The sequence below is a fragment of the Gorilla gorilla genome, chromosome 4 (genome assembly GCF_029281585.2).
Source record: "Gorilla gorilla gorilla isolate KB3781 chromosome 4, NHGRI_mGorGor1-v2.1_pri, whole genome shotgun sequence".
Taxonomy (NCBI): domain Eukaryota; kingdom Metazoa; phylum Chordata; class Mammalia; order Primates; family Hominidae; genus Gorilla; species Gorilla gorilla.
This window is the reverse complement of record NC_073228.2, coordinates 78,720,419-78,748,122: the sequence shown is the minus strand read 5'-3', so window position 1 is coordinate 78,748,122 and position 27,704 is coordinate 78,720,419. Positions and strand designations below refer to the sequence as shown.

The following is a 27,704-nucleotide window of genomic DNA, read 5'->3' as shown; positions in this document are numbered from 1 at the left end:
TCCCTCCCTCATTCATTTTTTCATGTGTTCATTCAGGAGAAGCCGAGCGCTCCCTCGGTGTCGGCAGCATTCTTAGCGCTGACGACACAACAGTGACAAGTCAGGTCTCAGCCCGGATAACCCAGGATAATAAGCTAGATTGGTTGGGCCTAGTGGGCGGAGGCTATTTGAGCCAGAGTGGTCCTGGAAGACCTCGCTGAGGAGGTGACATGGGAGACCGGGATGGGGTTGGGGGGAGCCAGCCACAGGAAGACGGGGGAGGGGGTGTTCTACGCAGAGGGGACAGCCAGTGCAAAGGCCCTGGGGTGAAAACAAGTCTTCATGATTGAAGGATGGAGGGAGGGAGACAACAGCTCCCAGGAACTGCTAGCCCCTGTGCCAGGGAAGGGTTAGTGGGCAGAGACCTGTCCCAGACTGGGGCTGGAGGACAGGAGGAGTGCAGAGACAGACCCCATGGGGACCCTCCTCCTGGGAACACACTCTAAGCTTCCTCAGAGGACCACAGAGACCCTGCTCTCAGACCTTGAGCTGTAGTGGGCGGAGTCCCCTCACGCCTGACCTGAGCTGTCACACCCACCCTCCTGGCCTGGGGATGAATTCGACTCCTTCCCAGCTGGTAAGAGCCAGTCCTGGGACTTCAGGAGTACCCTGGGCACGGTGTGCCGAGCTCTTGGAGTCCCTGGGTCCTGACTGGTCCCCATGAGGGGGTGAACCTGAGACCGATGAACAGCCAAGGTGGATGCAAGTCCTTCAGGCCATCAGCTGAACTTCGAACCCAACGGTACCTGAAGCTGAGCACACCCAGCTTACGTGAGCAAATTCCCTGCTGCCCCAGCCATGCTGCCAGCGTCACAGGGCCAGACTGCAGGGCGCCTTCATCAGGCTGCCCCTACTCCCCTCGGAGCCTTCTCCGGAGCCCACCACCTGTCCCCAAGTCTGTTTTTCTGTCTTATAAGCTGTGTGGCTTTGGGTAAGTGATGTCAGCTCTCTGGGTCTGTTGTTCCCATCTGTAAACTGGAGGTCACGTAACCTCCATGAGGTTACCGTGTCCAGCCCAGGCACAGTGTGCAGGGTGCTCTCTACTCTGTGTACCTGGCTGTCATCACTACTCCAGGACAGTGGGATGGGTGGCTGCCACCAGCAGACTGGACCTGTGTGTTCACTGCTCTGTCCAGCGTCAGTACAGGGCCTGGTGCCTGGATGATCACAGGATGTTACCTCATCACAGCCCTCTGGGGGCCTCTGTGTCCTCAGACGTAGAAGGGCCTGGTAGGTTGGCAGTCCTCCCTCCCCTGAGCACGACACCCTGCCCCTGGCCCAGAGACAAGGGTCCCTCAAGGGGCCACAACCTTCCCCAAGTAGGAGGGGAGCTCACAGGTGCCATACACAATCTCACACAACCTTTAGTCCTTTTTTTTTTTTTTTAATTAAAACAGCAACCAGGTAACTGCCGCAACCCATCAGGGAAAGGACCCGGGATGGGCAGTTGTTTTTTCAAAAAAATATATTTTCTTTTTTTAAAAACAACACCAAAAGAAACCCATAGCCCCTGTCAAGCCAGACCTCAGGGGAGAGTGAGCTGGAAGGCTCCCCCTGCACTTCTCTGAGCAGAGAACTTGGGCCCCTCCCACTGGACCCCAGCCTGAGCAGAGGGCAAGGCTCTGCCTGCTGGTACCCTAGGGGATGGGGGAGAAGCGATCAGCTCCAAACCATGCAAGAAAAACAAGCCAAACCCATAAAGCAAAAGAAAAAATCAACAGAGGATAAATTAAAAAAAAAACCGAAAAGGTGAATGACACCGATAACGGTGGCGGGCAGGACTGGGTGAGCCAGTGTGCCCTGCAGAGGCCCTGTTTGCCAGTGCCAAGGGAAGGCCTTGGGTGGCTCATGGCATCTCCCTCATGGGAGTCTTGAGGTATTCACACACCTCATCCCCTCTTGTGTACCCTGCACCAAAGCCGGGATAGAGGTGTGGCCACCCTGGCTGGGCCAAAGTGTGCAAAGTCCATTCAGTCGAGAGATTAAAAAAATATACAACTTGGATGGCATCCAGGCTGGGCAAGGCGGTGGCCCATCCACCCAGGCACCGGCGGCCCGCTGTGCAGGGGCAGCAGCATCCACAGGGGGCATTCAGGCCCCCTCAGTCCAGGATCTCAGGAGCTGGAGACGGGTCCTTGGAGCAGCAGGGAGAGGTGCTGGTGGGGCCGAGAAGGGCCAGGCCGGAAGCCCCGATAGTCTGCTTCTTTGGCACTTGGGACAAATGGCTCACCACAGAGCCAGGTGGGAGCAGCCCCCTCGGTACCTCCCAGATGCCCTGGGCCAGGATGGCAGTAGCTTATGGTATGGGTGAGCACTGACCCCCAGGTGGGGATGTGGGGCTCTGGAGGGCCGGAGTGGGGTCCAAGGCCCAGCCCCTATGAGTCTTCTCCCAGGATCTCCTTCACGAAGGCAGCAATGTCCGTCTTCTTGGTTTTGTGCAAGGTGAAGAAGGGGTGCTCCTGGGGGTGACAGAAGGCACAGTCATCATGGAGGGGTAGCGGGAGGGGGAGGTGGCCACTCCTCCCCAACCAGCTCCAGCCCAAGTGTTCTCCTGACTGGCAAAATCCTACTCATCCTTCTAGGACCTCCACCCCCAGGAGGCCCTCCATGACTGTCACAGATGGCATTTGTGGCTCCTCCTCAGCTCTCTTGTGGTCACTCTCCAGCCACACTAACCTCCCTTTCCCCCCACACGTCAGGCCTCTGCCCATGCTGGACCTTCTGCTTGGGACAGCCTCTCCATCAGGAGATAACCCTTATTCATCCTTCCAGGCTCAGTTCAAATGGTACCTCCTCCATGAAGCCTTCCCTGATGCCACCCTTGGCCCCTCTGCCCCATTCTGTCACACACTGCCTGTGTACCCTTCCCAGGGCTTGGCATGCAGGAAGGAGGGAAGGAGCCATGTATGCAGGAGCAAACAAATGACCGAGCACCTAAAGGAGAGAACGTGGGGCCAGCCAGACGAGCTACCCATCTGTGTGCAGGATGCAGCCCTCTCCCCAGAGCCCCACCCAGCCCCAGCCAGCCCTGAAGAGCAGGGCAGGCACCTCCCGCCCATACTCACCATCAGCTCCAGGTAGCTCATACGCTCTGCGGGGTTCTTCCTCAGGCTAGGAGAGAATAGTGCAGCTGTGGCCAGGCTGGCAGGGAGGAAGGAAGCCCAGCCCCCAAGGGCCAGCCAAACCACCCCAGGATTGCCCCAGGCCTGGCAGCAGGGGACACATGCACCCATGGAAGAAGGGACAGGACTGTCCAGAGCATCTTCCAGGGTGGAGGGGCATTCATAGGAGCAAACTAGAGACTTGCAGTGAGTTTCTCTGGCTCTTGGGGTCCTGGTTTTCTTGTCTCCATAGTGACCTAGGAATTTCCATATCAACACCAAAATGGGGCTGCAATGCTCTTCCTAACAGTCACACACTTGGTATCCTCAATCAGGAGAGAAACTCCTTATCATGGGTTCTGGGAGAGGTTAGTCCACAATTAAAGGGGTCAGACTGACCAGGGACTCTGCTGGGCTCCTCTGTTGCTGATTATGGTCAACAATAAAAGTGCGGGGACCATGGGTGTGAGCCACCGCACCCAGCCGCTTCTTCCTTACCCAATTCTTGCTCTATTTAATTATGGTCAGAGAAGTTGCCCTCTTCCTTATTCCTTCTGTAACCTCAAACATGATTTTTTTTTTTTTTTTGAGACAGTCTCGCTCTGTCGCCCATGCTGGAGTGCAATGGCATGATCTCAGCTCAGGCTCACTGCAACCTCTGGCTCCCGGGTTCAAGCGACTCTCCTGCTTCAGCCTCCTGAGTAGCTGGGATTACAGGCATGCGCCACCATGCCCGGCTAATTTTCCTATTTTTAGTAGAGTCGGGGTTTCACCATGTTGGTCAGGCTGGTCTCAAACTCCTGACCTCGGGATCCGCCTGCCTTGGCCTCCCAAAGTGCTGGGATTACAGGCGTGAGCCACTGTGCCCAGCCTCTCAAACATGATTTTTATAAGGTTCCTATGGGGCATTCTTTAATTTGGTACAAAGTTCTAGATATCAATAAAAGCAAACTTGTTTTTTGTGTTCAAATTTTCCATACACTTTGTTCTCTTTTTCAGTCTATCTGATTTGTCCACTTCTGGAAGAACTGTATTAAAATCTCCCACCAAGACCATCGTTTTGTCAAATGCTCCTCATGCTCCAGCTGTTTCTGCCTTACATATTTGGATGCCAAGTCCTCTGGGGGTTTATTTGCTAAAGGAATAAAGGAACAGGGCCCAGGAAGGTGCAGGGACCTGGGCAGGGAGGGGCAGTGGCAGGCGCTCAACAGCACCCAAGACTCACCACTGAGCAGTGAAGTCCACAAACTTGGGGGAGAAATGATCAGCTGGGAGCTGGGGTGACGGCTCCTCCACCACCTGCTTCAGCTGCTGGAACGGGGTCCCCCAGGACTCGTAAGGGAACTGCAGGATGGCCATCTCAATCTGCAGCAGGGACAGGGAGGTCAGAGGCCCCGGCCCCAGATACAACCACGCTCTGCACCCAGGAGCGAGGGTTGGGGGCTCCCACCCATCCTGGTACCAGAGCCAGGCGTCAAAGCTGCACAGCTGATCTCCCTACCACATCCCAGCAGAACAAAGGTGAGAAAGCCGGGGATGCCAGCTCTTAACTCCTCCGACCCAGCCAGCAGGACCCAGCTCAGGAAGCAGATTTAGCCCACACCGGGATTGGTGGGACCATCATAGGGTTTTCAGAAAACCTGAATTCTGAAGATTTTACAAAACAATGCAGGTTCCGGCTGCTCTGGAAAAAATCTGAGGAGCTGGCAACCGTGGGCCGCAGCCTCATGAGCCAGGTGGGCAGGTCCCAGGTAGTCACAGCCAATCCCCTTCCTAACATCTGACCATCTCAGACTTCAGCATTTGCTGTCATTAATTTGGGCTGCTGTTTTCACAGAGGAGGCACATGGGAAATGCTACACACACACACACACACACACACACACACACACACACACACACAGAGCTGTCTCCAAGGCCGCGGACAGAGTGTGAGATCATGAGGCTGCTTCGCCTCTGCACCCGTGAGCCTGCAGCCTCATCTTCTGCAGGGCCCCAGCAGTTTCCCTCCTAGACAAGTGGCCTGTGTGGCCACATGTGCCCTGCTGGATCCAGATTTCCTGTGGGTGACATTGGGCCGGTGGGTCTCTGTCCTCGCTCCAAGCTCCCAGCCCTGTGGTTGGCAGGAAGTCATCATGGAAGTGACGGACTAGCTAGCTTACAACCAACTCTGGGCTCCAATCATGATGACTGGATGGAAAAAACAAGTCATGTCAGCCCTGGCCCCGGCCTGGAAGAACAGAGAATTCCGAGGCTCCAGCACAAGGGCCCTCGCTGCCGGCCGTCATCATCATGATGAATGGAAGAGACCTCAGCACAAACACTTGGCGCTGGCAACTGGAGCCCGGACAAGACCCTAAGGACTGTGCCGAGACTGTGCCTCCCATCAGGCTGGAGGCCCTTTCCAGCTCAGACAAACACACCCACACAGGCAGGGCCCACTGGGTGTGTGTGCATGTGTGCACGCATGTTCACAGGACAAAACTGTACTGATCTGGGGGGCTTTTCTCTTAGAATTTTCACTGACTGCAATATCTAGAGCAAGTACCCCATACGAGCTACAGGAGAAGGACCAGCGGCCATGAGAGTTATAATTAGAAAAGCAGAAGTGTCCAAACCTTCAACCTCGTACTCCTTTATTTTTTCTAAAGAGCTCAAAAAATGAAAAACAACAAAAATAGCCTCCGGGCACGAAGATGTGCCATATGGTGTTATCTGCCAGGAAATATTAAGAAACAGCCTGAATGTCCAGCGCCAGGGGCCGGCCCCACCATGGGGGCGGAGACCCAGCCAGGACCGTAGTCGCACCCCTGTGACTCCCCAGCGACAACACTAACAGGCCAGCACCCAGTCAGCACTTGCTCCTGGCCAAGGGCCATCCCCGGCATGACCCCTGTCTGTTCTGGGTGATTCCCACTGGCATCCTGAGGCTTGGGCAGTGAGTGGGAAAAAGCCAACGCCAAGAGAGCTCTGGGGCCCTTGCAGGATAGGGGGAGGCCGAGACCAGAGCCCCACCCAGGAGGACTCTCCAGACTCTGTTTCACCAGTCACTCCCCCAGGATGGCTGAGAATTTGAAATGGAAGGAAAACATCAGGAACAAGGGAAACATCCCACATCAGCAGACAGGGTGACTGAATGGTGGCAGATGGTTATGGAGTCTTTGGAAGGGATACATACGGGAGTCTATTATAATTTAGAGAAATTAGCCAGGTGTGGTGGCTCACACCTATAATCCAAGCACTGTGGGAGGCTGAGGCAGGCAGATCACTTGAGGTCAGGGGTTCGAGACCAGTCTGACCAAAATGGAGAAACCCCATCTCTGCTAAAAATACAAAATTAGCTGGATGTGGTGGTGCACACCTGTAATCCCAGCTACTTGGGAGATTGAGTGAGGCAGGAGAATCACTTGAACCTAAGAGGTAGAGGTTGTGGTGAGCCGAGATTGCACCACTGCACTCCAGCCTGGGCACCAAGAGCAAAACTACATCTAAAAAAAAAAAAAACACAAAACAGAGAGAGAGAGAGAAATATGAACAATGTGTAATGCTACAAAATTTTTTTTAAAAAGTTTTTTTAAAAGAAGCATTACAAGGCCAGGCGCAGTGGCTCACACCTGTAATCCCAGCACTTTGGAAGTCCAAGGTGGGTGTATCACAAGTTTGAGACTTGCCTGGCCAATATGGTGAAACCCCATCTCTACTAAAAATACCAAAATTAGCCGGGCATGGTGGCGCATGCCTGTAGTCCCAGCTACTCAGGAGCCTGAGGCAGGAGAATCACTTGAACCTGGGAGGCGGAGGTTGCAGTAAGCCGAGATCACACCACCGCACTCCAGCATGGGTGACAGAGCGAGGCTCTGTTTCAACAACAAAAAAGAGAAGCATTACATATTGTTTGTATTTCTCTAAATTATAATAAAATGTATTATATAGAATATAATAAAAATATTATATATATAATGCACAATGTTGGCACTGAAACGGGGTAAGAGGTGTCTCTAGGTAGAATAACTACAGTAATTTTCCCCTTACTTTGCCTCTGTGTTTTTATGTTAGGTTTCCACTACTTTTGTAACTTGTGAGAGAAAAACCTAACCTGTGCCTAAAGTGACCATCTCCGCCTCCCCCTGTGTGCGCCTGCCGATCCTCCATTAAGCCGGGAGCATTCCCTGCCCTTGAACCTGGGCTGGCCTGTGACTCGCTGACCAACACAATGAGGCAGAAGTGATGCTGTGCCAGTTCCAGGCCTAGCACTTCAGAGAACTTCCTTTCAGATGCCAGCCATCATGAAAGAACTCCAACTCTGCTGACGCTGCCATGCTCTGAAGCCCAGGGAGCAGGCCAATGTGAGTAAGTTGCATGGAGAGGCCAGGCAGAGGAGGCCCATGTTTGTGAGGCCGTCTTGGGCCTTCCGGAGCAGGCCAATGTGAGTAAGTTGCATGGAGAGGCCAGGCAGAGGAGGCCCATGTTTGTGAGGCCGTCTTGGGCCTTCCAGACCAGCCCAGTCCAGCCATGATCCCAGCCAGTCCCAGGTACAGCAGAAGAGCCATCCAGCTGAGCTCAGCCACAATGGTGGAAACATGAGAAATAAGAAACTGCTGTTGGTTTGGGTCACTAGGTTCTGGGGTGGTTTGCTATGCAATATTTGATAACTGAAATATACACTTAGCACACAATTGTCCAAGTTCCACCAGCCATATCAGAAGGCCACCAGCCATGGTGGCCCCAACAATCATGATGGATGGACAGATGGAAGGGAGACAGGGAGATGGGGAAGGGACATAAGGGTGTGTGTATGTGTGAGGTAGTCATGAGCGGGGTCTCTAATATCCAACCAGTTTTGTGCAGTCTAAATACAGCAAGAACTTGTCCTTTGCATCAAACCTAGGACCTGGAAAACTGTTATTGCAGATACAGCACCTGCCTTCAGGCTGAATATTCCTCTCCACCTCAAAAAAAAAAATTTAATTGAAAAATTACATGTCACCAGTTAAAGAAAATTGAAGGTATGGCCCAGTCCCACCTCTCTGACAAAATTATTTTGACTTTGAGTCTTTCCCAGTCACTGTCTACAGATACACTGTTTATAAAGTTACTGCCACAGGCCAGGCACAGTGGCTCAAGGCTGGGCGTGGTGGTTCACACCTGTAATCCCAACACTTTGGGAGGCTGAGGCAGGTGGATCAGCTGAGGTCAGGAGTTTGAGACCAGCCTGGCCAACATGGCAAAACCCCGTCTCTACTAAAAATACAAAAATTAGCCGGGCATCGTGGCAGATGCCTGTAATCCTAGCCACTTGAGAGGCTGAGGCAAGAGAATTGCTTGAACCTGGGAGCCGGAGGTTGCAGTGAACTGAGATTGTGCCATTGCATTCTAGCCTGGTCAACAGAGTGAGACTCCCTCCAAAAAAAAAAAAAAAAAAGGCCAGGCACAGTGGCTCACCCCTGTAATCCTAGCACTTTGGGAGGCAGAGGCAGCCAGATCACCTGAGGTCAGGAGTTTGAGACCAGCCTGGCCAACATGGTGAAACCCCGTCTCTTCTAAAAATACAAAAATTTGCCAGGTGTGGTGGCTCACGCCTATAATCCCAGCTACTGGGGAGGCTGAGACAGGAGAATTGCCTGAACATGAGAGGCAGAGGTTGCAGTGAGCTGAGATCATGTCATTGCACTCCAGGCTAGGCAACAGAGTGCAACTCCGTCTCAAAAAAAAAAAAAAAAAAAAAAAAAGATAGCCGGGCATGGTGGCACGAGCCTGTAATCCCAGTTACTCAGGAGGCTGAGACAGGAGAATCACTTGAACCTAGGAGGCAGAGGTTGCAGTGAGCTGAGATCGTCCCACTGCACTCCAGCCTGGGCAACAGAGTGAGACTCCATCTCAACAAAATAAAAATTAAAAATAAATAAAGTTATAACCACATGATGATGATAACGATGGTAGCAGCAACACCAGTAAAACCCACAACACCCGCGTCAACTCTCTACCCACCAGACACTTCTCTTCCCTCGCTCCCAACCCTCCCTCCCTCTCCTCTGACCCGGCCACCCAGGCACACAGCAGGCACAGCCCCACCTCAGGGCCTTTGCACTTGCACCCCCTGGTCTACCCTGCCCTCAGGTCAGCAGGGTGCCCTCCTTGCAGGGGCCTCCGCATCTGCAACAGTGGCCTCCCACCTGTCCCCAGAGACACCCCTACCTGCTCCACCCTTCTCCACCCCTGTGGCATAAAAAGGAATTTATTTGGTCTTTGTTCCTGGCATGGAGCTCCTAAAACCCTTGGAATTTCCTGAGTGACAGGAGTGGCTTTGTTATCCACAAGGAGCCTGAGTTTATGCTAATGAGGTGACTCAGGGTAAGGCCCCTAGACAGCCTCAGGATGCGGCTGCTCCCCAGAAAACCCAGCTGATTATAGAGGGTGGGAATGCTCAGCATCACCCGCCAACTGATGCTGAGAGGACGGGGGCCTGGAGACTCTGCTCTATAAAAACTTTCAGTGGGTGCAGTAGCTTGTGCCTATAATCCCAGCACTTTGGGAGGCCGAGGTAGGCAGACTGCTTGAGCCCAGGATTTCAAGACCAGCCTGGGCAACATAGTGAGACCCCTTCTCTACAAAACATTAAAAAAGGACCTGGGCATGGGGGCACACACCTGTAGTTCCAGCTACTCAGGAGACTGAGGTAGGGGATGGCTTGAGCCTGGGAGTTCAAGGCTGCAGTGAGCTGCGATGATACCACTGCACTCCAGCCTGAGCAACAGAGCGAGACCCTCTCTCACAAAAAACCTCTCCATGTGAGGCTGGGCGTGGTGGCTCATGCCTGTAATCCCAGCACTATGGCAGGCTGAGGTGGGCAGATCACTTGAGGTCAGGAGTTCAAGACCAGCCTGGCCAACATGGCAAAACCCCATCTCCACTAAAAATACAAAAATCAGCTGGGCATGGTGGTGCCTGTAATCCCAGCTAATCGGGAGGCTGAGGCACAATAATCGCTTGAACCCAGGAGGCAGAGGTTATGGTGAGCTGAGATTGTGCTGCTGCACTCCAGCCTGGGCGACAGAGTGAGACTCTGTGTCAAAAACAACAAAATTCCATGAGCTTGAGAAGCCTGTAGGTTGGCAAGCACAGGGAGGTACCAGGAGGGTGCCAGGCCCCGAGAGGGCACGGCAGCTCTGCACCCCACACTCACACCCGTCCCCCGTGAGTCTCTTCCATCTGGTTGGCCCTGAGTTATATCCTTTCTGATAAACCAGTAAACACATATAAAATGTTTTCCTGAGTTTTGTGAGCCATTCTAGGAAATTATCAAACCTTAGGAGAGGGTCGTGGGGACCCCCAATTTGTAGCTGGTCAGTCCAGTAGCATGGGAGACCCGCTACTTCCAACTGGTGTGTGATGTTGGGGGCAGTCTGGTGGGACAGAGCCCTTAACCTCTGGGGTCTGTGCGAACTCCAGGTAGCATCAGAACCGAACAGAACTGCAGGGCACTGGGTGGGTGTCTGGAGAATCCGAGAATGGGTTGCGGTGTTGGAAAACACCCCACCAACGCTTCTCACCACATCTTAAAATTAGCTCATATTTATTGAGAGGGAGTCACACTCTGTCACCCAGGCTGGAGTGCAGTGGCGAGATCTCCAGCTCACTGTAACCTCTGCCTCCCAGGTTCAAGCGATTCTCCTCCCTCAGCCTCCAAGTAGCTCCAAGATTACAGGCGCACACCACGCCCGGCTGGGGACCACTCATGGCCATGTAGGGCTTGCAGCCGGCATCCATCGTCTTGGCCACAGAGTCCACCAAGTAGCCACTGATGCCAAAGTCACACATCTTACACCTAAGCAATACCCATTAGCATCGCCTTCCTAAATCAGGGGAAATTGAGCCTCTGTAAGGTGGAGTAACTTCCTAAGATACAAAACTCAGCATTAAAGTCCGTATACTTCAATATCCTGCCCCCTTCTCATTTGTCTTTACTGCCTTTTATGTATGTGTTAGATGTTCAATAAATTCTCTTTTTTAAACTGAATTTAAGCCATGGAGCAGTGTTTTGTTGAACAATAAATATGATATAGGACACTCTTCCTCCCTTTCATTTATGATCCAGTTCATGAAAAAGAGAAATTCTTTCATTGTGCAAAAAGCTTAAAGTAATGAAAATGCCACTTTCTACATTAAACAGAAACTGAAGGGAATCAAGGTGAATTGCATGAGACATAGAAAATAAGTGGGAAAGAAATCTAGCATAATTTGCCCTTTGTGGACCTTTATTATTTAGCGTTTGAGTAGATGTTTCCCCCAAATATCTTCCCATCTTAATTCATGTCTATTAAGTAGACATTTATGTCTCACCTTGTCAAGAAGGGCAAACTCTAACATAAACATTTCCCAAAAATGCTTCCTGCTAAAATGTAAGCTCAGTCTGGCTAGAAATTAAGCTCACTTCATAAAGATTAATTGGCAGCTAATCTTTGCATGCTGTTCTCTGAACTTGAGTGAAAGCTGTCCATCAGGCATACAGGGAATGACAGAAAAGGTGACAACAGAAGATGAATGCTATGTCACTAACCTTCAAAGATGACCTTCCTTTTCTTTCAAATTCTTGATATCTTAAGACTTCATTAATTCATCTCTCTTTGCCCTTGGTTCAACATTGTGCTATACCAAAACTCATGTAAAACAATGATCTAATGTAATAAAAATGGCATTTTTCTTTCAGGCAGATGCAAGCTAACTGGCGTTTTTACAATTGACATATTTCCTTTGTCAATTTTTCATTCTGTATTGGAAGTAATTGATAGGTATTCCTGAAGGGATGAAGGTGTTTCTGTGTTCATTGTGATCCAAACTATTTTTAGACCTAGTGGCGTTTGTAAAACAATTTGTGCCAGCTGACCAAGGACCACTGTGGCAGAAAGCAGCAAACTTGCCTAAGATGTCACTGCCTCATAAGTTGGCTTTGAAAACTAGGGGCTTACTCTATAGTCTTATGTATCAAAGACATTGATAGATGTAGTATAAGATTACAATCATATTTTCCTTTTGACAGTCACATTATAAAGCATGATGTATTACAATTAATCTCAATTAGCTGATCACAATTAAAATTAATAATGTTTATTATTGCTGATAACAATCATGACTCTCCTGTTCTCAAATGTGCAAGTAATTCTTGTAATTTTAATACAAATTTGCATATTATTACTAATTGATTTAATCTCATTGGATTTGGTTCATGGATCCAATTTATTCAAATATTGATAATGGGATAATGATTTGTCTGCCCATTTCATTTACACTAAAAGCCACAATTCTTACAATGGTCTGCAAGCCCATCATGATCTGCTGCATGTTAACCACCAAAATTATTTTATATCTTCGCCCTTGATCTTACCAGTGGTCCTGGCCACCTCACTGTCCTCTGGACATGCTGACATGCTGCTGTCTTATGACCAAAACTCTAGTTAATTTCTTGGCTTGGAAAGATAGCCCTCCATATATCCATTGATCATTCAACTTCCTCAAGTCTTTACTGAAACCTCACATTCTCGATGAGACCTATTCAGTATTTCAAACTGCCTCCGAGCTGCAACATTCCAAAACCCCTTACTCTTCTGTGTATTTTTGAAAGGATTTATTGAGATATAATTTACATAGTGTAGAGTGCACACATTAATGTCTACAAGTCAGTGGCTTTTAGTATATGCACAGATAAGTGGAGCCATCATCACAATGAATTTTAGAGCATTTTCATCACTTCAAAAAGAAACCCCACCTTCTCTGTTAACCTCCTATGCACCCATCCCCTACTCAATCCTAAGCAGCCACAAATCTGTTTTCTGTCTCTATAGATTTTCCTATTCTATTTTCATCTAAATAGAATCATACAATAGGTGGCCTTTTGTGCCTGGCTTCTTTCAGTTGGCATAATGCTATCAAGGTTCATGTACGTATTGGTACTTTATTTCTTTTTATAACTGTATAATATTCAATTTCATGGATATAACATTTTGTTTATCCAATAATATTTTTATTGACATTTGAGTTGTGCTCAGCCTTTGGCTATTGTAAATAGTGCTGCTAAAAATACTTGTGTACAATTTGTGTTTGAACACCTCTTTCCAATACTCTGGGGGTATACCTGGGAATACATTTCTGGGTCATATGACAATTCTATGTTTAATATATTTAGAAGCCATCAAACTATTTTCCAAAGTGGCCAGTTCTAGCCATAGAGTATCTAACTGTGGTTTTGATTTGTAGTTACCTGATGAGTGATGCTATTGAGTATTTTTTATGGGATTATTGACTGTTCATGTATCTTCTTGGGAAACACATCTATTCCTATCATTTATCAGTTTTGAGTTGGGATATCTGTTACTGAGTTAATTTTTCTATATTCAAGATACATATATATACAGACATATTGATATGTGTTTTTCAAATATCTTCCCACGATTTTCGAGATGCCTTTTGACTTGTTGGTTGTCCTTTGAAACACCAATGTCTTTAATTTTTAAGAAATTTTAACTATCTAATTTTTATTTTGTTGCTCATGTTTTTGGTGTTACAGTTATTTCTTTGCTAGATCCAATATCCTGAAGATTTTCCCATATGCTTTATTCTAGCTCTTGCATGTATGTCTTTAATTCATTTGAGTTAATGTTTTTGTATGCTTTGGGGTAAGGGTTTGAATTTATTATTTTGCAAGTGGTGATCCACGTGTACGTTGTTGACCCAGTTTGTTCAGACTGTCTCTTCCTCATTGAATTGCACATGGCACCACTGTAAGAATCCATTGACTATAGATACATAGTTTTATATATGGATTCTCAATTCTCTTCCATCAATCCATATATTTTTCCTTCATCAGTATTGTGTTATCTTGATTACTGATGCTTTGCCGTAAGGTTTGGAGCATGGAGGTGTGAATTATCCTAATATGTTTTCTTTTTTCAAGACTATTTTGGCTATTTTGAGTCCCTTACAATTCCATGTGTATTTTAGAATCAGCTTGTCAGTTTCTAGACAGAAGTCTGTTGGGATACTTGCAGGGATTTCATCAAATCTGTAGTTCAAATTGTAAAGGAGTACAATGTTAAATCTTCCAATTCATGGCTGTAAGATGTTTGCTAATTATTTAGATCTTCTTTAAACAATAATTTTTAATTTTCAGAGTAAAATCTTGTATCACATTTTCCAAATTAATTATTATTTCTTTTTTTGATGCTATTGTACATTGAAGTGTTTTCTTAATTTCATTTTGGGGTTTTCATTGTAGATGTGTGCAATTGATTTTTGTATATTTATCTTCTATGCTGTAATATTGCTGAAATAATTTACTAGTTCTGTCGTTCAGTGGATTCCTTAAAATTTTCTATATACAAGAATGTTATTTGCAAATAAAGTTTTATTTCTTCCTGTTCAATATGGGTGACTCTTATTTCTTTACTTGCCGATTTGTCCTGCATAAAATCTTTAGTACAGCGTTGACTAGAAGAGGTCAAAGTATGTATCTTATTCTTATCTCTAACCATAGCGGGAAAGTATCCTTTCTTTCACCACTAAGTTGAATGCTTGCTGTTGGCTTTTCACAAGTGCCATGTATCTGGTGTAGAAAGTTCTCTATTCCTGGTTCATTGAGTTTTTATTTTTATTTGTAATCATTAAAGCATTTGGATTTTGTTAAATGTCTTTTCTGAATCTATTGAGATGATCATGCAATTCTTCTTTCTTATTCTGTGGATAAGATGTATTACCTTAATGGATTTTGGGCTGTTGAACCAACCTGGGATTACTAGTATAAATTTCACTTTGTCATATTGTGTAATTCTTTTATATGTTGCTAGATCTGATTTGTTAGTATTTTTTAAGGAATTTTGCATTTATACTTATTGTAGTTTTATTTTTCTATGCTATTTGGACTAACTTTTGTATCAAGGTAACACTGGCCCCACAGAATAAATTGGGAAGTGAATATTTCTCTTTTTAAAAAAAGTTAGTCAAGAATTAATATCAATTAGTCAATACTAACAAATATGATTAATATTATAAATTATTAATTTCTCTAATTTTTATTTTCTTCCTTCTGCTTGCTTTAGGTTTAGTTTGCTATTCTTTCCAGTGCCTTAATGTGGAAGGTCATATTATCTCATCCTTTCCTTTGTCTTTTCATTTTCTAAATAGTGTCTTTTTAGCATCAGGTGAGCTTCCCAGGTTGGTAGTACTCCATGTTTATTGCTGTACAACAATGGCAGGTAATATGTCCTGAAGACAATGGAAACTTAACATTCAAATTCCTCCTAGATTCCACTTTATGTGATATGTCTCTTCCTTTGATTGGTCCTAATTTCTATGCTTTCTCTATTATAAACCATGAGTACAATGGCATTCAATGAGTTCTGTGAGTGTTTCTAGTAAATTCTTGAAACTGAGGGTTTTCTGGGGAAACCCCTGAACTGGCAGTTGGTGTCGAAAGTGAGAATCGTCTTATATGGCCTCTTCCTTTGAACTTTGCAGCTGGACCCAAACTCTGCACAATTTGGGCCAGAAGTCTCGTGTTGACTTTGCAGCCTAAAGTATCTTGTAGTCTGTCTAATCCTCAATAAATTTGCTTTTATCAAATATTGTATTTGTTACCCCAAAATTACCATCATGTTTTTTTTACTCCAAATACCTAACATTGGGAGAAATAGCCAGCTTAATCTGTAACTCAACAGAAACAAGTGATCCATATACCATATAAGTGGCCATTTCATTTTGCCTCCTTCCACCAAATCTTAGCAACCTCAACCATTGCCATGAGCCACTGTAGGCCTACCGGCTACAAACAAACAAGTATCTTTTAAAAAACACTTCACACTCCCATTTGATAAATTTCCCAGCAAAGAGATGCCTACTTTAACTCTATGCAAGTGGCTCATATTCGTGAAGTCTGGAGATATAATTCATGTAGTGTGAGAAAATCATCCCAGCGATGCCAGCACATTCTCCTTCCCATGATCTGCTAGGTTTGCAAACATGTTCAGGCCATAGGTGAGAGATTTGTATTTCACAGTACAACAATTTTATGGAGGGCACTGAAACTTAGATTGAGCATTTTAGTACAGTCACACATCACTAAATGATATGGATATGTTCTAACAGATGCGTCCATAGGCAATTTCATCGTTTTGTAAACATCACAGAGAATATTACAAACACCTAGATTGTACAGCCTACCACGTCTAGGTTATATGGTATAGCCTCTCTCTCCTAGGCTACAAACCTGTGTGCTAGATTACTGTACCGAATACTGCAGGCAATAAGAACACGATGGTAAGAGTTTATGTATCTAAATATACTTAAACATAGAAAAGTATGTAAAAATATGTATTATAATCTCATGGGACCACTTTTGTGTATGTAATCCGTCTTTGACTGAAATGTTATTATGCATGACATGACTCTATGACAAAAATAAAATAATACATTGTAAAAAATGTACACATGTATCAAACATATTAATATTATAAAAATAAAAATATTTATTCAGTGTAAGAATTTGTAATGATCACAAAATGTTCACATGTTATATTTTAGTACAGTTTCAAATGCCCAGTGCAATTACTACTTATTCCTTTGTGTATTTTTAACATGTATATAATAAATATTTTTCAGGTTCAACAATATATATCAATCCTACTGGCTCTTATAAATATTAGTTAAAATCAATTAGTAAATTCATGTATTATATATACACATGTGTATCAGTGAGTGTGTGTGCATGTATGTGTGTGTAAATGTAATTGGATACATCCTAATATTTATCCTTACCTACAAGATTTCCAAGATTCATTTATTATCTTTAGATGATGTGCATTTAAAGATTTACCAAATAAAACTCTAATTGTGGAAAATATCAAGATGTTATTAAATTCATCTTCTGCACATAATTGTTTCTTTAAATTTATGTTTCTTGCAAAACTTGCAGTAATGCTCATGCACAAAATAATTTTCTAAATAAAAATAACATTTTCTCAGTCATTAATTCTTAATAATTATTTCTCCCCAAAAATTAATGTGAATTAATTCTTAATTCTTAATTATAGAATAGTGTTGCCCTTCAGAGTTCTGAAACTTTTGCATGTTGTATACATTTCACTAACTAGAACAACTTCTGAAATATTGGCATTAATTAATGTCACTCTGCAATTATTGATTTCAAAGAAATTAAATACCATTCATATTATGAATCACAAGGGTACTTTGGCACCTAATTTAATCAAGCTCTTTGCATCATCATCTACACTTTAATTACTTAACAAACATTTCTCTGTGTGAGAAAGATTGAGCAGGTTATTGTGCTTTGTTAAGATGCAACTTTTGCTTAATATAGAGATAGGCAATTCTCCCTATAAGGGACAAAGAGAAAAATGAATGAGCAATAGAGATGTGACAGGCATGGAAAAAGACACTACATTTATCAAACAAATAGGGCCGCAGATGATGATAATGGGGATAAATCTTGAGATACTGACTCAGTTTATAACCCGCACTGTATAATAGAGCAAATCTTTGTTAATTTTTTTACAAATGGAATCTAATTTAATTAAGATGAATACAGTGTTTTAAACAAGGCAGGTCATCTTAAAATAAAATAGTGGAATAAAGTGATAAAACCAATGTAAAAATCATAAACATTTTATAAAGAATTTTTGTCATGTAATTTTTTATTTTAAATCACCCAAATCAAAATAATTCTATCTTAATTAACAAATAATCATCAGAAGTTTAACTAATTTTTAGTTTATATTGCTAGGTTTAAAAATTCTTACTATATTTTTAATCATATATGCTTATATATAAAATAGACACAGGATATATATTTACATGTTCACAATATTATATTGTAATTGCTCCTATGGATGTGGTTTCTCAACAGAATTAATAAGTACTTTTAAAATTTTCAATTTCAATGATACGTATGTTTGACTTTTCTTTGACAAAGCATACATATATTGATAGGTAATGATATGAAAATCTTCTAAAGACATTACAGGAACATGAAAATGTAATTAAATACTCACTAATTTGTAATGTTTGATGTAAGCAGAACACATTTAACTGAAAATTGCTTTTATATAATACTCAAACAAGACTAAAAACATTTTAACTAGCAGAGTAAGTCTTCAAATTGATAATCTGAACTATATAAGAGGAGAAACTTCAGGCACTCAAATATTTGAAATGCTACAAAATATTTACATAAACTATTATTTAACAATTTCTGTTTGTAGAGTGCTATACAGTAATCAATATAAATGGCATCTCAAGTCTTTCTCTAGCTTTGACCACATTTACCTCCTAATTTTAATTATTAATACGTTGGAGCAGTGCATACAACTAGATTCCAATCTTCCTTTTTAATGAGTAAAAATATATCCTTTGAGACAGCATTAAAGAAAGAGCACCTTGTATAAATTCAATGCAAAGAGACAAGATATTCTTGATTCTGAAGTCTTGTTCTTTTATACAGCAATGTAATTAATAATAAGAAGAAAAGCAGGACATAGATGTGGAGTCTATTTTAATCAAAAATTGTCTATAGATTTTGATGATAAAATTTAAAAATCTACTATATTTAGTTAGTTACAAAAAACTAGGTTGTGGGAACATATTTGGTCAATAAAACACCCCTACAAAATGCTGACAAGAAAAAAAGTTAGGTACCACCTTTCTTCTCTGCAGATGGCCTGAGATGGGTTAATTTGAAAGAATGGTTCCAAACCTGAGGTGACCCCCGAGAACAGCACAATCCACTGCTGTCTCCCACATTCAGTTTCTCAGTTTGTGCTCTTTTAATTTTGGGGGGAGGGAAGCCAGTCCTTTAAACCTATCTTCAGCATGATGGCAGAGCCAAGGAGTGTGGACAGGTGGCACGGTGTCTGACTTTGTTCCAGCAGCCACTTGGGCTTTCTCTGGGTCTTCTCTGCCCTAGGGATAGCACCACTATTGAAAACACATCTTTGTGACATTCTCTATGCCAGGAACTCCCATCACATTTTCCTTGAAACTGATGAAATGAATAAAAATAAACCAAGAGGTGTGCTGTTTGATTCTGTTTCCTCCTTTCTGCAGCCCTTCTTGATCATCTAATATTTTTAAATACATTCTCGATCACCAAAAGGAGCATAAGGGCTTTATTGGTTTGTAGCAGATGTATTATTAATAGCCCAGCCCCTATTCCTTACCTGTAGCTGCTGGGAAGAAAGCCATTCTTAACACTCTACAAGGTCTCATCTCCAGAATTTGCACCATTTTCTAGCTGAGGACTTTCTCTAGCAGCACGGGAGCTTGATATTGGGCATGAAGTGGGAAGAAAAGGTGAGGGTAACTAAGAAGAATCTCCCTGGATTCAGTGATGTAATTCTGAGGCATGCTCCACATAGCTTCCCATAGAATTAAGCCCAGATATCTAATACAGGAACTTGCCTCTTAACACGTGTGGTATTGGCTTTTCTATCTTTCCTGTTTTAGTTTGTTCTCTCTTGCTTGTCTCACTTTTGCTGTGTCCTCACTCCTGCTTTAAGAATACCCAAACAAATACATTCATTAATTTTTTTAGACTCTCAGAACACAGTTGATAGTTGAACTTGTAATCTATGATAATTAGCTTGGATGCTATACTGACAGGAAGATGGTGAACTCACCGTGTCTAATTAAGATAAAATTTAAAAATATATTGATTCATGTCCAAAGATTTAAAAAACCTAAGCGGCAGTGTCACAATTTCTTCTTTTTAGTTTACATGGTTTCTTAAACGCCTACAATTATTTTAAAGGAAGCCTTGTGTCTAGGAAAAATTGAGACATATGGAATAAATTACTAACCCATTTCTCCTTGAAATCCATTAGACGCTTGATGATTTTTCACATATATTTCTGAATTAAAAAGCTAGTTGGGAAATATTTTTATAAGCATATCCTTATGTAATATTTTGTTTTTAACTGTGAATTGAAGGTTTAAAGATTAAATTATTCCATCCAGAGAATAAAAAGCAATTATTTCACAAGGAGAACATGTGTATGTTGACACGACATTTTAAAATCTAGATTTTAAAATAGGTCCCATATACTTTTAAGTCAATTAGAATATGTTTGTATCAGTCTGTCTACAGTTTTACACCTGTCAAAATGTACTTGAACTACAAGTACCTTGAACAATTTTGAAATTTATTATTCCTCTGAAACTGATTAAAAGAATTATGGTCGAGTGAAATTCTGATTGGCATAATTTGGGAGAGAAATTATTCCTTGGACATCAACCTCTGCCAAGATAGTTTATAATGACATTGAGACTTTTTGATTTACAAAATTTGTTATATAAAAAATACTAAGACGATGACAGATAATACACAGACTTTAATTAAAATTGTACTAAAATTGAATGTCTAAATAAATTAGAAGGGTACATGGTACATCTAATTGCATGTTTATATATTTTATTTGTGCATTTTATTCCTAGGGTTGCTTTTGGTTTAGTTTGTAAAACGTTCTTACTTTTATGATAATGTAGTATATACTAAATACAGAAAAATCAGGAAATAGAAAATGAAGAAGAAAACATTAACTATTGTCAACCAAATAAAAATTGTGCAATCTCTAAGCACATGAACTATGTATTATTTGTACAGCATGTACAATGTTTATGCTTCACAGGGTGAGGTACAGACTGCAAAACGTTGAATCTGGGACAAATAAGAAAGTAAGGAAATTTTCACAATATATTAATATTATAGAAAATGTTGAACTTAACAGTTAAGATACAAGTAGTGAAAAATGATAGTATTTAAGGAGATCTAGAAAATTTAATCTATATCTGTAATGTGTGAGAAGTATTAGAATAATGCTTGTATTTCTGGGTTGGCATCGATTTCTATTGAGACTGGAAACGTAGTAGAAGTGAGGGAAAAAGAATTTAAATTGTGGATACTTGAGTTTTATACCTAGGAGTTTGAGAAATACATTTTGTTACTATCAAAGCAGTTGGCACAAGAGTGTACAAAATTCCCTAACTGTGTCTATGTGGAGAAGACATAGACAAACAGAGAATAGCAAAACAGAAATAGCAAAAAAGCACAAATAAATTTTACCTGTATTTTTACGTAAAAGGCAATTAGAGTAGGAAAACATAAAATTTGTGTTTTATCAAAATTTTTCTCTTTCTCATAATATAGTTGATTATATTACTGGAAAAAAATTGAAGCATTGGTATGCTCACAAAAAAAAAGTAAAATATAAGGTCAAAACCATGGGAAGGCAGGGAGCAGACGAAATATACCTAAACACCGAAACTGATTTTGCCCTACGGACATGTACCAAAATGAATGAGTGCAGATTCCTACTGTCATACATCACATAGGACGTAAAGAAATACACAGTTTTTCCCAAGATAAGGCATCACACAGGAGCTCCTCCCTAAAGCTAGGACCAAAATTTCTATCCTCAGTATAAAGAAGAATCAGAGGTAAATTAATCTCATTTCACATTCCCTGGAAACAGCAAATAAAAATGACTTGAGATTGGACAGATTTAAAGAAACTCAATCATTAATGATTTACAGCAATTAATTTAAAAATTGTTTAAATGTGCAGTCCAAAATATGTCCAAACATCTCTAGGCCAAGAATTAACATAATGTGGTCCCAGAATGGTGGTGCCTTTAGTAGACTCACAAAAAAAAATTCAAATTTTCTTTGGCAAATTTTCTTCTTACTAATCCTCAGAAGTGCACAAAAATAATTTTCAGAGAAAAATAAATATTTGTCATTCAAAGGCATCTAAGTACGCAGGAAATGATATTCCACCATTTGAAAGGAAAGCAGGAAAAGAGTACAAACAGATCCACAAAGGTTCATTAGTAGAAATATCACTGTTAGATTATAAAGCACATTTGCTTTAAAAAAATTTTTAAAAAATGAATATATTTTTAGGAGACTAAAAAATTGATGTAGCAAATTTGAAAAGTAGTTTGTATAAAAATATAGTATTTTAAATTAAAAACTCAAAAATGAACTCATCAGATTAGACATGGCCATGGTGGGAGTTAATAAATATTTCAGAATGCATTACAGAAAATTTAAAAAAATGCAAAATGTAGACAGAATCATGAAGAGACATGGGAGATACAGTGAGAAAGTGTAGCATGTGTTTAGTGAGTGTTCTCATAGAAGGGAACTGGGAAGCGACAATATGTGATGGTATTTTGGCTGAAAGTTCTCTAGACTTTTGTAAGACACTAAACCGCATATTCAAAAATTCCATGCATGCTAAGCAAGCTACAATGGAGATAAACCTACACCTACGTATCTCCTAGAGAAATAGTAAAGAATCAGGAAGGGAAAAATATTTCAATTAGCACTAGAAAAATCAAATTACCTCTAATCATATTGAAATCGGAAAGAATGAAAGGTAAAATAAACAATATTATTTGTTAAGAATAATAATGCCATTCTGAAATTCTCAACCAAGAAAAATATTCATCAACCTATGGCTAAATAACATATTTAGAGACAAAAACCAAAACGCCACCAGCAGAATTCCACTAAAGAAACTAAAGAGAAACTCTGAAAACATGCTTCAGAAAGGTTGAAGTTCCGAAATCAAAGAATGAACACAGAGCAAAATATATTGTAAACATACAGATAGATCTAAATAAAAAATTAGGTGTTGAAACAAAAAGATATTTAAAATTAGATAAACACTGCAATATGTATGTTAGGAAGCAAATTATTAGGGCTGAAGTATTCAAAGACCCCTTAATTGTCTGACAAGAGCAGAAAGTTGAGTATGACTTTGCAACTTTTTTTTTTTTTTTTTTTTTAAGAAGGAGTCTCACTCACTCTTTCACCCAGGCTGGAGTGCAGTAGCGCGATCTCGGCTCGCTGCAAGCTTCGCCTCCCGGGTTCACGCCATTCTCCTGCCTCAGCCTCCCGAGTAGCTGGGACTACAGGCTCCCGCCACTGCGCCCGGCTAATTTTTTGTGTTTTTAGTAGAGATGGGGTTTCATCGTGTTAACCAGGATGGTCTCCATCTCCTGACCTCATGATCCGCCCGCCTTGGCCTACCAAAGTGCTGGAACTACAGGCGTGAGCCAGCGCGCCCGGCCCTCTTTTATGTTCTGTAGTAAATAAAGATGACCGATTCCTGAACATTGAGAAGAGGCTAGGGGCACATTTTTTTTCCACTCTTCCTAAATATTTACATATTTAGCCTCTTCTCAATGTTCAGGAATCGGTCATCTTTATTTACTACAGAACATAAAAGAGGGCCGGGCGCGCTGGCTCACGCCTGTAGTTCCAGCACTTTGGTAGGCCAAGGCGGGCGGATCATGAGGTCAGGAGATGGAGACCATCCTGGTTAACACGATGAAACCCCATCTCTACTAAAAACACAAAAAATTAGCCGGGCGCAGTGGCGGGAGCCTGTAGTCCCAGCTACTCGGGAGGCTGAGGCAGGAGAATGGCGTGAACCCGGGAAGCAGAGCTTGCAGCGAGCCGAGATCGTGCCACTGCACTCCAGCCTGGGCGACAGAGCGAGACTCTGTCTCAAAAAAAAAAAAAACCAAAAGAACATAAAAGAAAATATGCACAGATAACGTAATGACAATGATAAAAAATATTAATGAAAACACTTTATGAAAGAAGAAAGTCCCTGCAGTTAGTTTAGAGGCCTAGAGGCAGAATAGATGGTATGGCCATTGAGGGGAGGCAGACCTGGCTTCTTCCCCCAGTATATGTGTCTCCGTGTATACACAGCTTTTGCTCATAGGACAATTAAGCTCTCTGAGCCTCAGATGCCCCATTAGTGAACATGGGGAAGAAAAACAACCTCACACGATTAAACACAGCACACATGCAAGGCAATTGGCACTCAAGATGCTCAAAGCATATATTAGGTCTCCTACTAGAGGAACATTGTTTTTTCAATTAAGTAGAGATATATGATTATTTTTGGATCTAGGAAAACGGCATAATTAAATAGTCCCAGGATTTATGTTTGATATCAAAGAGAACTTGTTGGATATCCTGATGAGAAATATGTAAAATAATAGTATTTCTGTCTTTTCCTATGACTCTTACTGAAATCAGTAAAGGTGGACACAGAGTTTGACAGACAGAGCCATGAGGAATGACCTCTCCACATATCATATGGAAGCACTGAGAATGTGTGCAAGGGTTGGGAAGACAGAGCAGTGCTGTGCATAATCCCCAAGAGGGAAGAAGAGAGCACGCACTCTCAGAAGAATGGATATTGGCACTCAGCACCAGGAAATATTTCTAACCCCTCTCCCAGAAGAAAAGTGCAATAAATAAACCCAACATTTACAGGGAGGCTAGCAGAAAATTTCAAATGCAAAGATGAACACATAACCAAAAATTACCAATCATTTGAAAGAGACTAATACCTGAAAGAGAGGCACAAAGCACGATAATCAGAAGAAACTGACATGCCAAGAAAACAAAGTTAAAAGGACAGTTGATACAAGAATTTAGAATAAGTGTGTTTAATTGCCAGAGTGATGTGAGAGGATATTGCAGCCATACTTAGAGTTAACTAGATATTTGTTAAATTTACAATGTGATATGTGAAATAAAGAAAAACTTGAGGGACACACTAAAGATCAAAACGAAAACAAACCGGAGAGAGAAAATGTTAACTCAAGAATTCCTGCAGAATATAGAATAAAAGGAAAGTGTGATCAAAATTATGAAAGAAAAGTTAACAGATATTAGATCTCAGGTCTAATGGGCGATTAAAAGTTGCCAAGCATGATGAAGATAAAAAGATCTGCATAAAATTTCATAATACCAACGATGGAGAGAAGAATGCTACAAAGATCCACAATTATACTAACTTTGACATCAGACATTTCATCAATGACATTGGATGCATGAAGAGAATGAAACAGTATCCTCAAGGCTAAGAAGAAAAATATTTTTCACCTAATTCTATAGCAAGTAAATGTATCATCTATTTAGGAAGAAAAAAATATGTACTCAGTCTAATATTGGTCCCCTCTGAAAGAGCTGCCAAAGACTTCACAAGATAAGAAACAAATAAAGAAGTGAGGAGTAGGTTTTAGAAACAATATTAGTTAAAGAAACCAAGATAACAAACAATATTGCCTAATTGTGAGTCAGGCAATATGTCGACATGAACTGTTGACACATGCAAAAACTTGGATGGACATCATGGACATTACGCTGAGTGGGAGAAAAAAGCCAATCTCAAAATTTACTCCCATGCATAAATAGTAGTAGTTGGGGTGGTGACGGTAATAGTTGCTAATTACTTAGTGCTTAAACTAAGTGCCAGAAACTGTTTTTAAATGTTGTATATGTACAACTGATGACAGAGACAACTAACGGGCTCTGTACATTGATTCAATCCTGTCTGAGGATGACCATATAGAAGCATAAGGAGAGGAGACAAGTCACTAAGACAGTGGCCAAGTTTCTGATTTGGGATACCATTCACAGACAGGGAGAAGAAGCAGCAGAAGACATTTGGAAGAAGAAAAAACATTCCAATTGAACAAGCTGACTTTGAGATTCCTATGAGCAGGGGTATACAGACAAATCTGCTCTCCCAGAAAACAAAAACAAAAAATCCTGTTTACAGCCTTTGATGATTTCCACGATGCAAATGTACCCGTGATGGCCTATTTCAAGCTACCAAGATGATGCCACCAAATAAGCAGTTGGAAAGAAATGTGCATGAATAGGCTTTCATAAGCTAGCACAGGCTGGGTTCAGCTCACCTCTACCAGTGAGGATTTCCAAGTGGAAACATTTTAAAGACACTGAGATATGCAGAGCTCAAGCTAAGGAGTAGAATCTAGGTGAGACATTGATTTCAGAATAAATGAGATTATCTGGCCATAGGGTTCTAAGAAGAACTCTGATTTGCAGTTACTTACGGCTTAGACAAATGTGATCTTGATTAAGGGTTGCAAGTAGAAAATAGATGCAAAAATAAGTATGATATAGAGGATGCGGTTAATAAATTCCAAAACTCTGCCATCAATAAAATTCTTTCTGGCAAAGAAGCTCTCTGGCCACTCTCAAACGAGCCAATTCTAACCAAAGTTGGTAGTGCATCAGTGGAAATGTCAGACCAGGGATAGGAACCACAGAACTGCTTGGTTGTCAGGACCAGAATCTTGTGACATATCAGCAATCCAAGGTAGGTGGATTCAGCCTGAGGTGATTCTCCTCTCGAATGAGGGAGTTTTCGAGGGACTCTCCCCTAGAATGTCCATCAATCTAATGAAGGCACAGACACATAAGGAGATACAACAGTGTAGCACATATTATTACAAAGGTATGCATACGAGACTATAAGAGCACAAAGGAATAAATTATCAATGAAAACGATTGAGGAAAGAACAGTTGGCATTAAAGCTCAAACCCAAACAATGAATAGGAATTTTCCAAGTTTACCAGGAAGCATGGTGGAGATTGAGCAGTGTTGGTGCAGTGAGGGAGGAGGTAATAAGAATTTCAGGCAGAACAGCTTGGGCAAAGACTCAGGAGCTTAGAAGAACAAGGTTTCTTCAGAGATCAACAAGAATTTGGTATTTCTACTACTGTATTCTTATCCAACATACATGTTTATTTCATTCGTTTTGCTGCTTCTCTTTATCTTCAGTGCATTCCATGGTACCTGACGCCTATTGGGTAAGTACCCAGTATTTTACAGGATAAGTTTAAAGATCTGTGACAAGGAGGTTGAGAATCTAAGATTTATAGAAGTGCAATGGCAACCATACTTTTTTTTTCAAATGCTGCTGAAACGTATCCATACACACTACTTTCTGGGCAAGGAAAAATGAATCAGATGAGACATTATAACTCATACTTTATGAAATTCACTTTGAAGTCAGAAAACCTGGGTCAGTCTCGGGGGCAGGAGGGGTCAGAGTAGCCCCTTGACTGATTTTTTTTTTTTTGCCCTATTGAATGTGCTTTTTGAGAAAATATGAAATTTCAGTGGATAGAAGTTGAAGTCATTATAAAAATCAGGATTCTGTTTTGAAATTATTTATTCAACAAATATTGTGCTTGTCAGGCACCATGCTAGGCACTGGGCCTACAATGCTGTGACAGACATTATTCCAATTCTTCAGTAATTGACAGTCTTTGGGAAATTGAAAAGTAAACAATCTATTGCAATATAGTGTGTGACACACATTAGAGCTGGCCCTTCTCTTCTCTCCTGCATTCATTCGGTCTCAACACTCAACACCTCTACAGGTTCTCCCACACCACGCTTCAGTAACTGGGGAGTCATAGATCAATCAGAATGTGGTGATTCAATATGAGCTGCAACCGTGTACTACATCTTGTTTAAAATAATTTCATCTTGGACTTCCCAAAGGTTAACCAGCTCTAAAGTGATCCTTTGTTCTCTCCCTTCCATTTTGCATGTGAAGTATCTAATTTTGCTCTGCACATACCAGATTCAAAACATAGAACCTTTTCGGATTCCACAAAATGAATCCACTCACACAAAAGCTTTCGCACAATTGAGAC

At 42.0% G+C, this 27,704-nt stretch overlaps 1 protein-coding gene across 1 annotated transcript; it reads right to left on the bottom strand.

Moving 5' to 3' along the window:
• Positions 1 to 1,422: 1,422 nt before the first annotated feature.
• Positions 1,423 to 23,257, bottom strand: LOC115932787 (dual specificity mitogen-activated protein kinase kinase 3-like). The gene is made up of 4 exons (XM_055386547.2): positions 23,010 to 23,257; positions 4,366 to 4,505; positions 3,105 to 3,150; positions 1,423 to 2,498 (listed from the first exon to the last, which is right to left on the bottom strand). The coding sequence occupies exons 2-4, from the start codon at positions 4,497 to 4,499 to the stop codon at positions 2,415 to 2,417; spliced, it is 264 nt and encodes an 87-aa protein (XP_055242522.2). The 5' UTR covers positions 4,500 to 4,505; positions 23,010 to 23,257; the 3' UTR covers positions 1,423 to 2,414.
• Between the last annotated feature and the right edge of the window lie 4,447 nt (positions 23,258 to 27,704).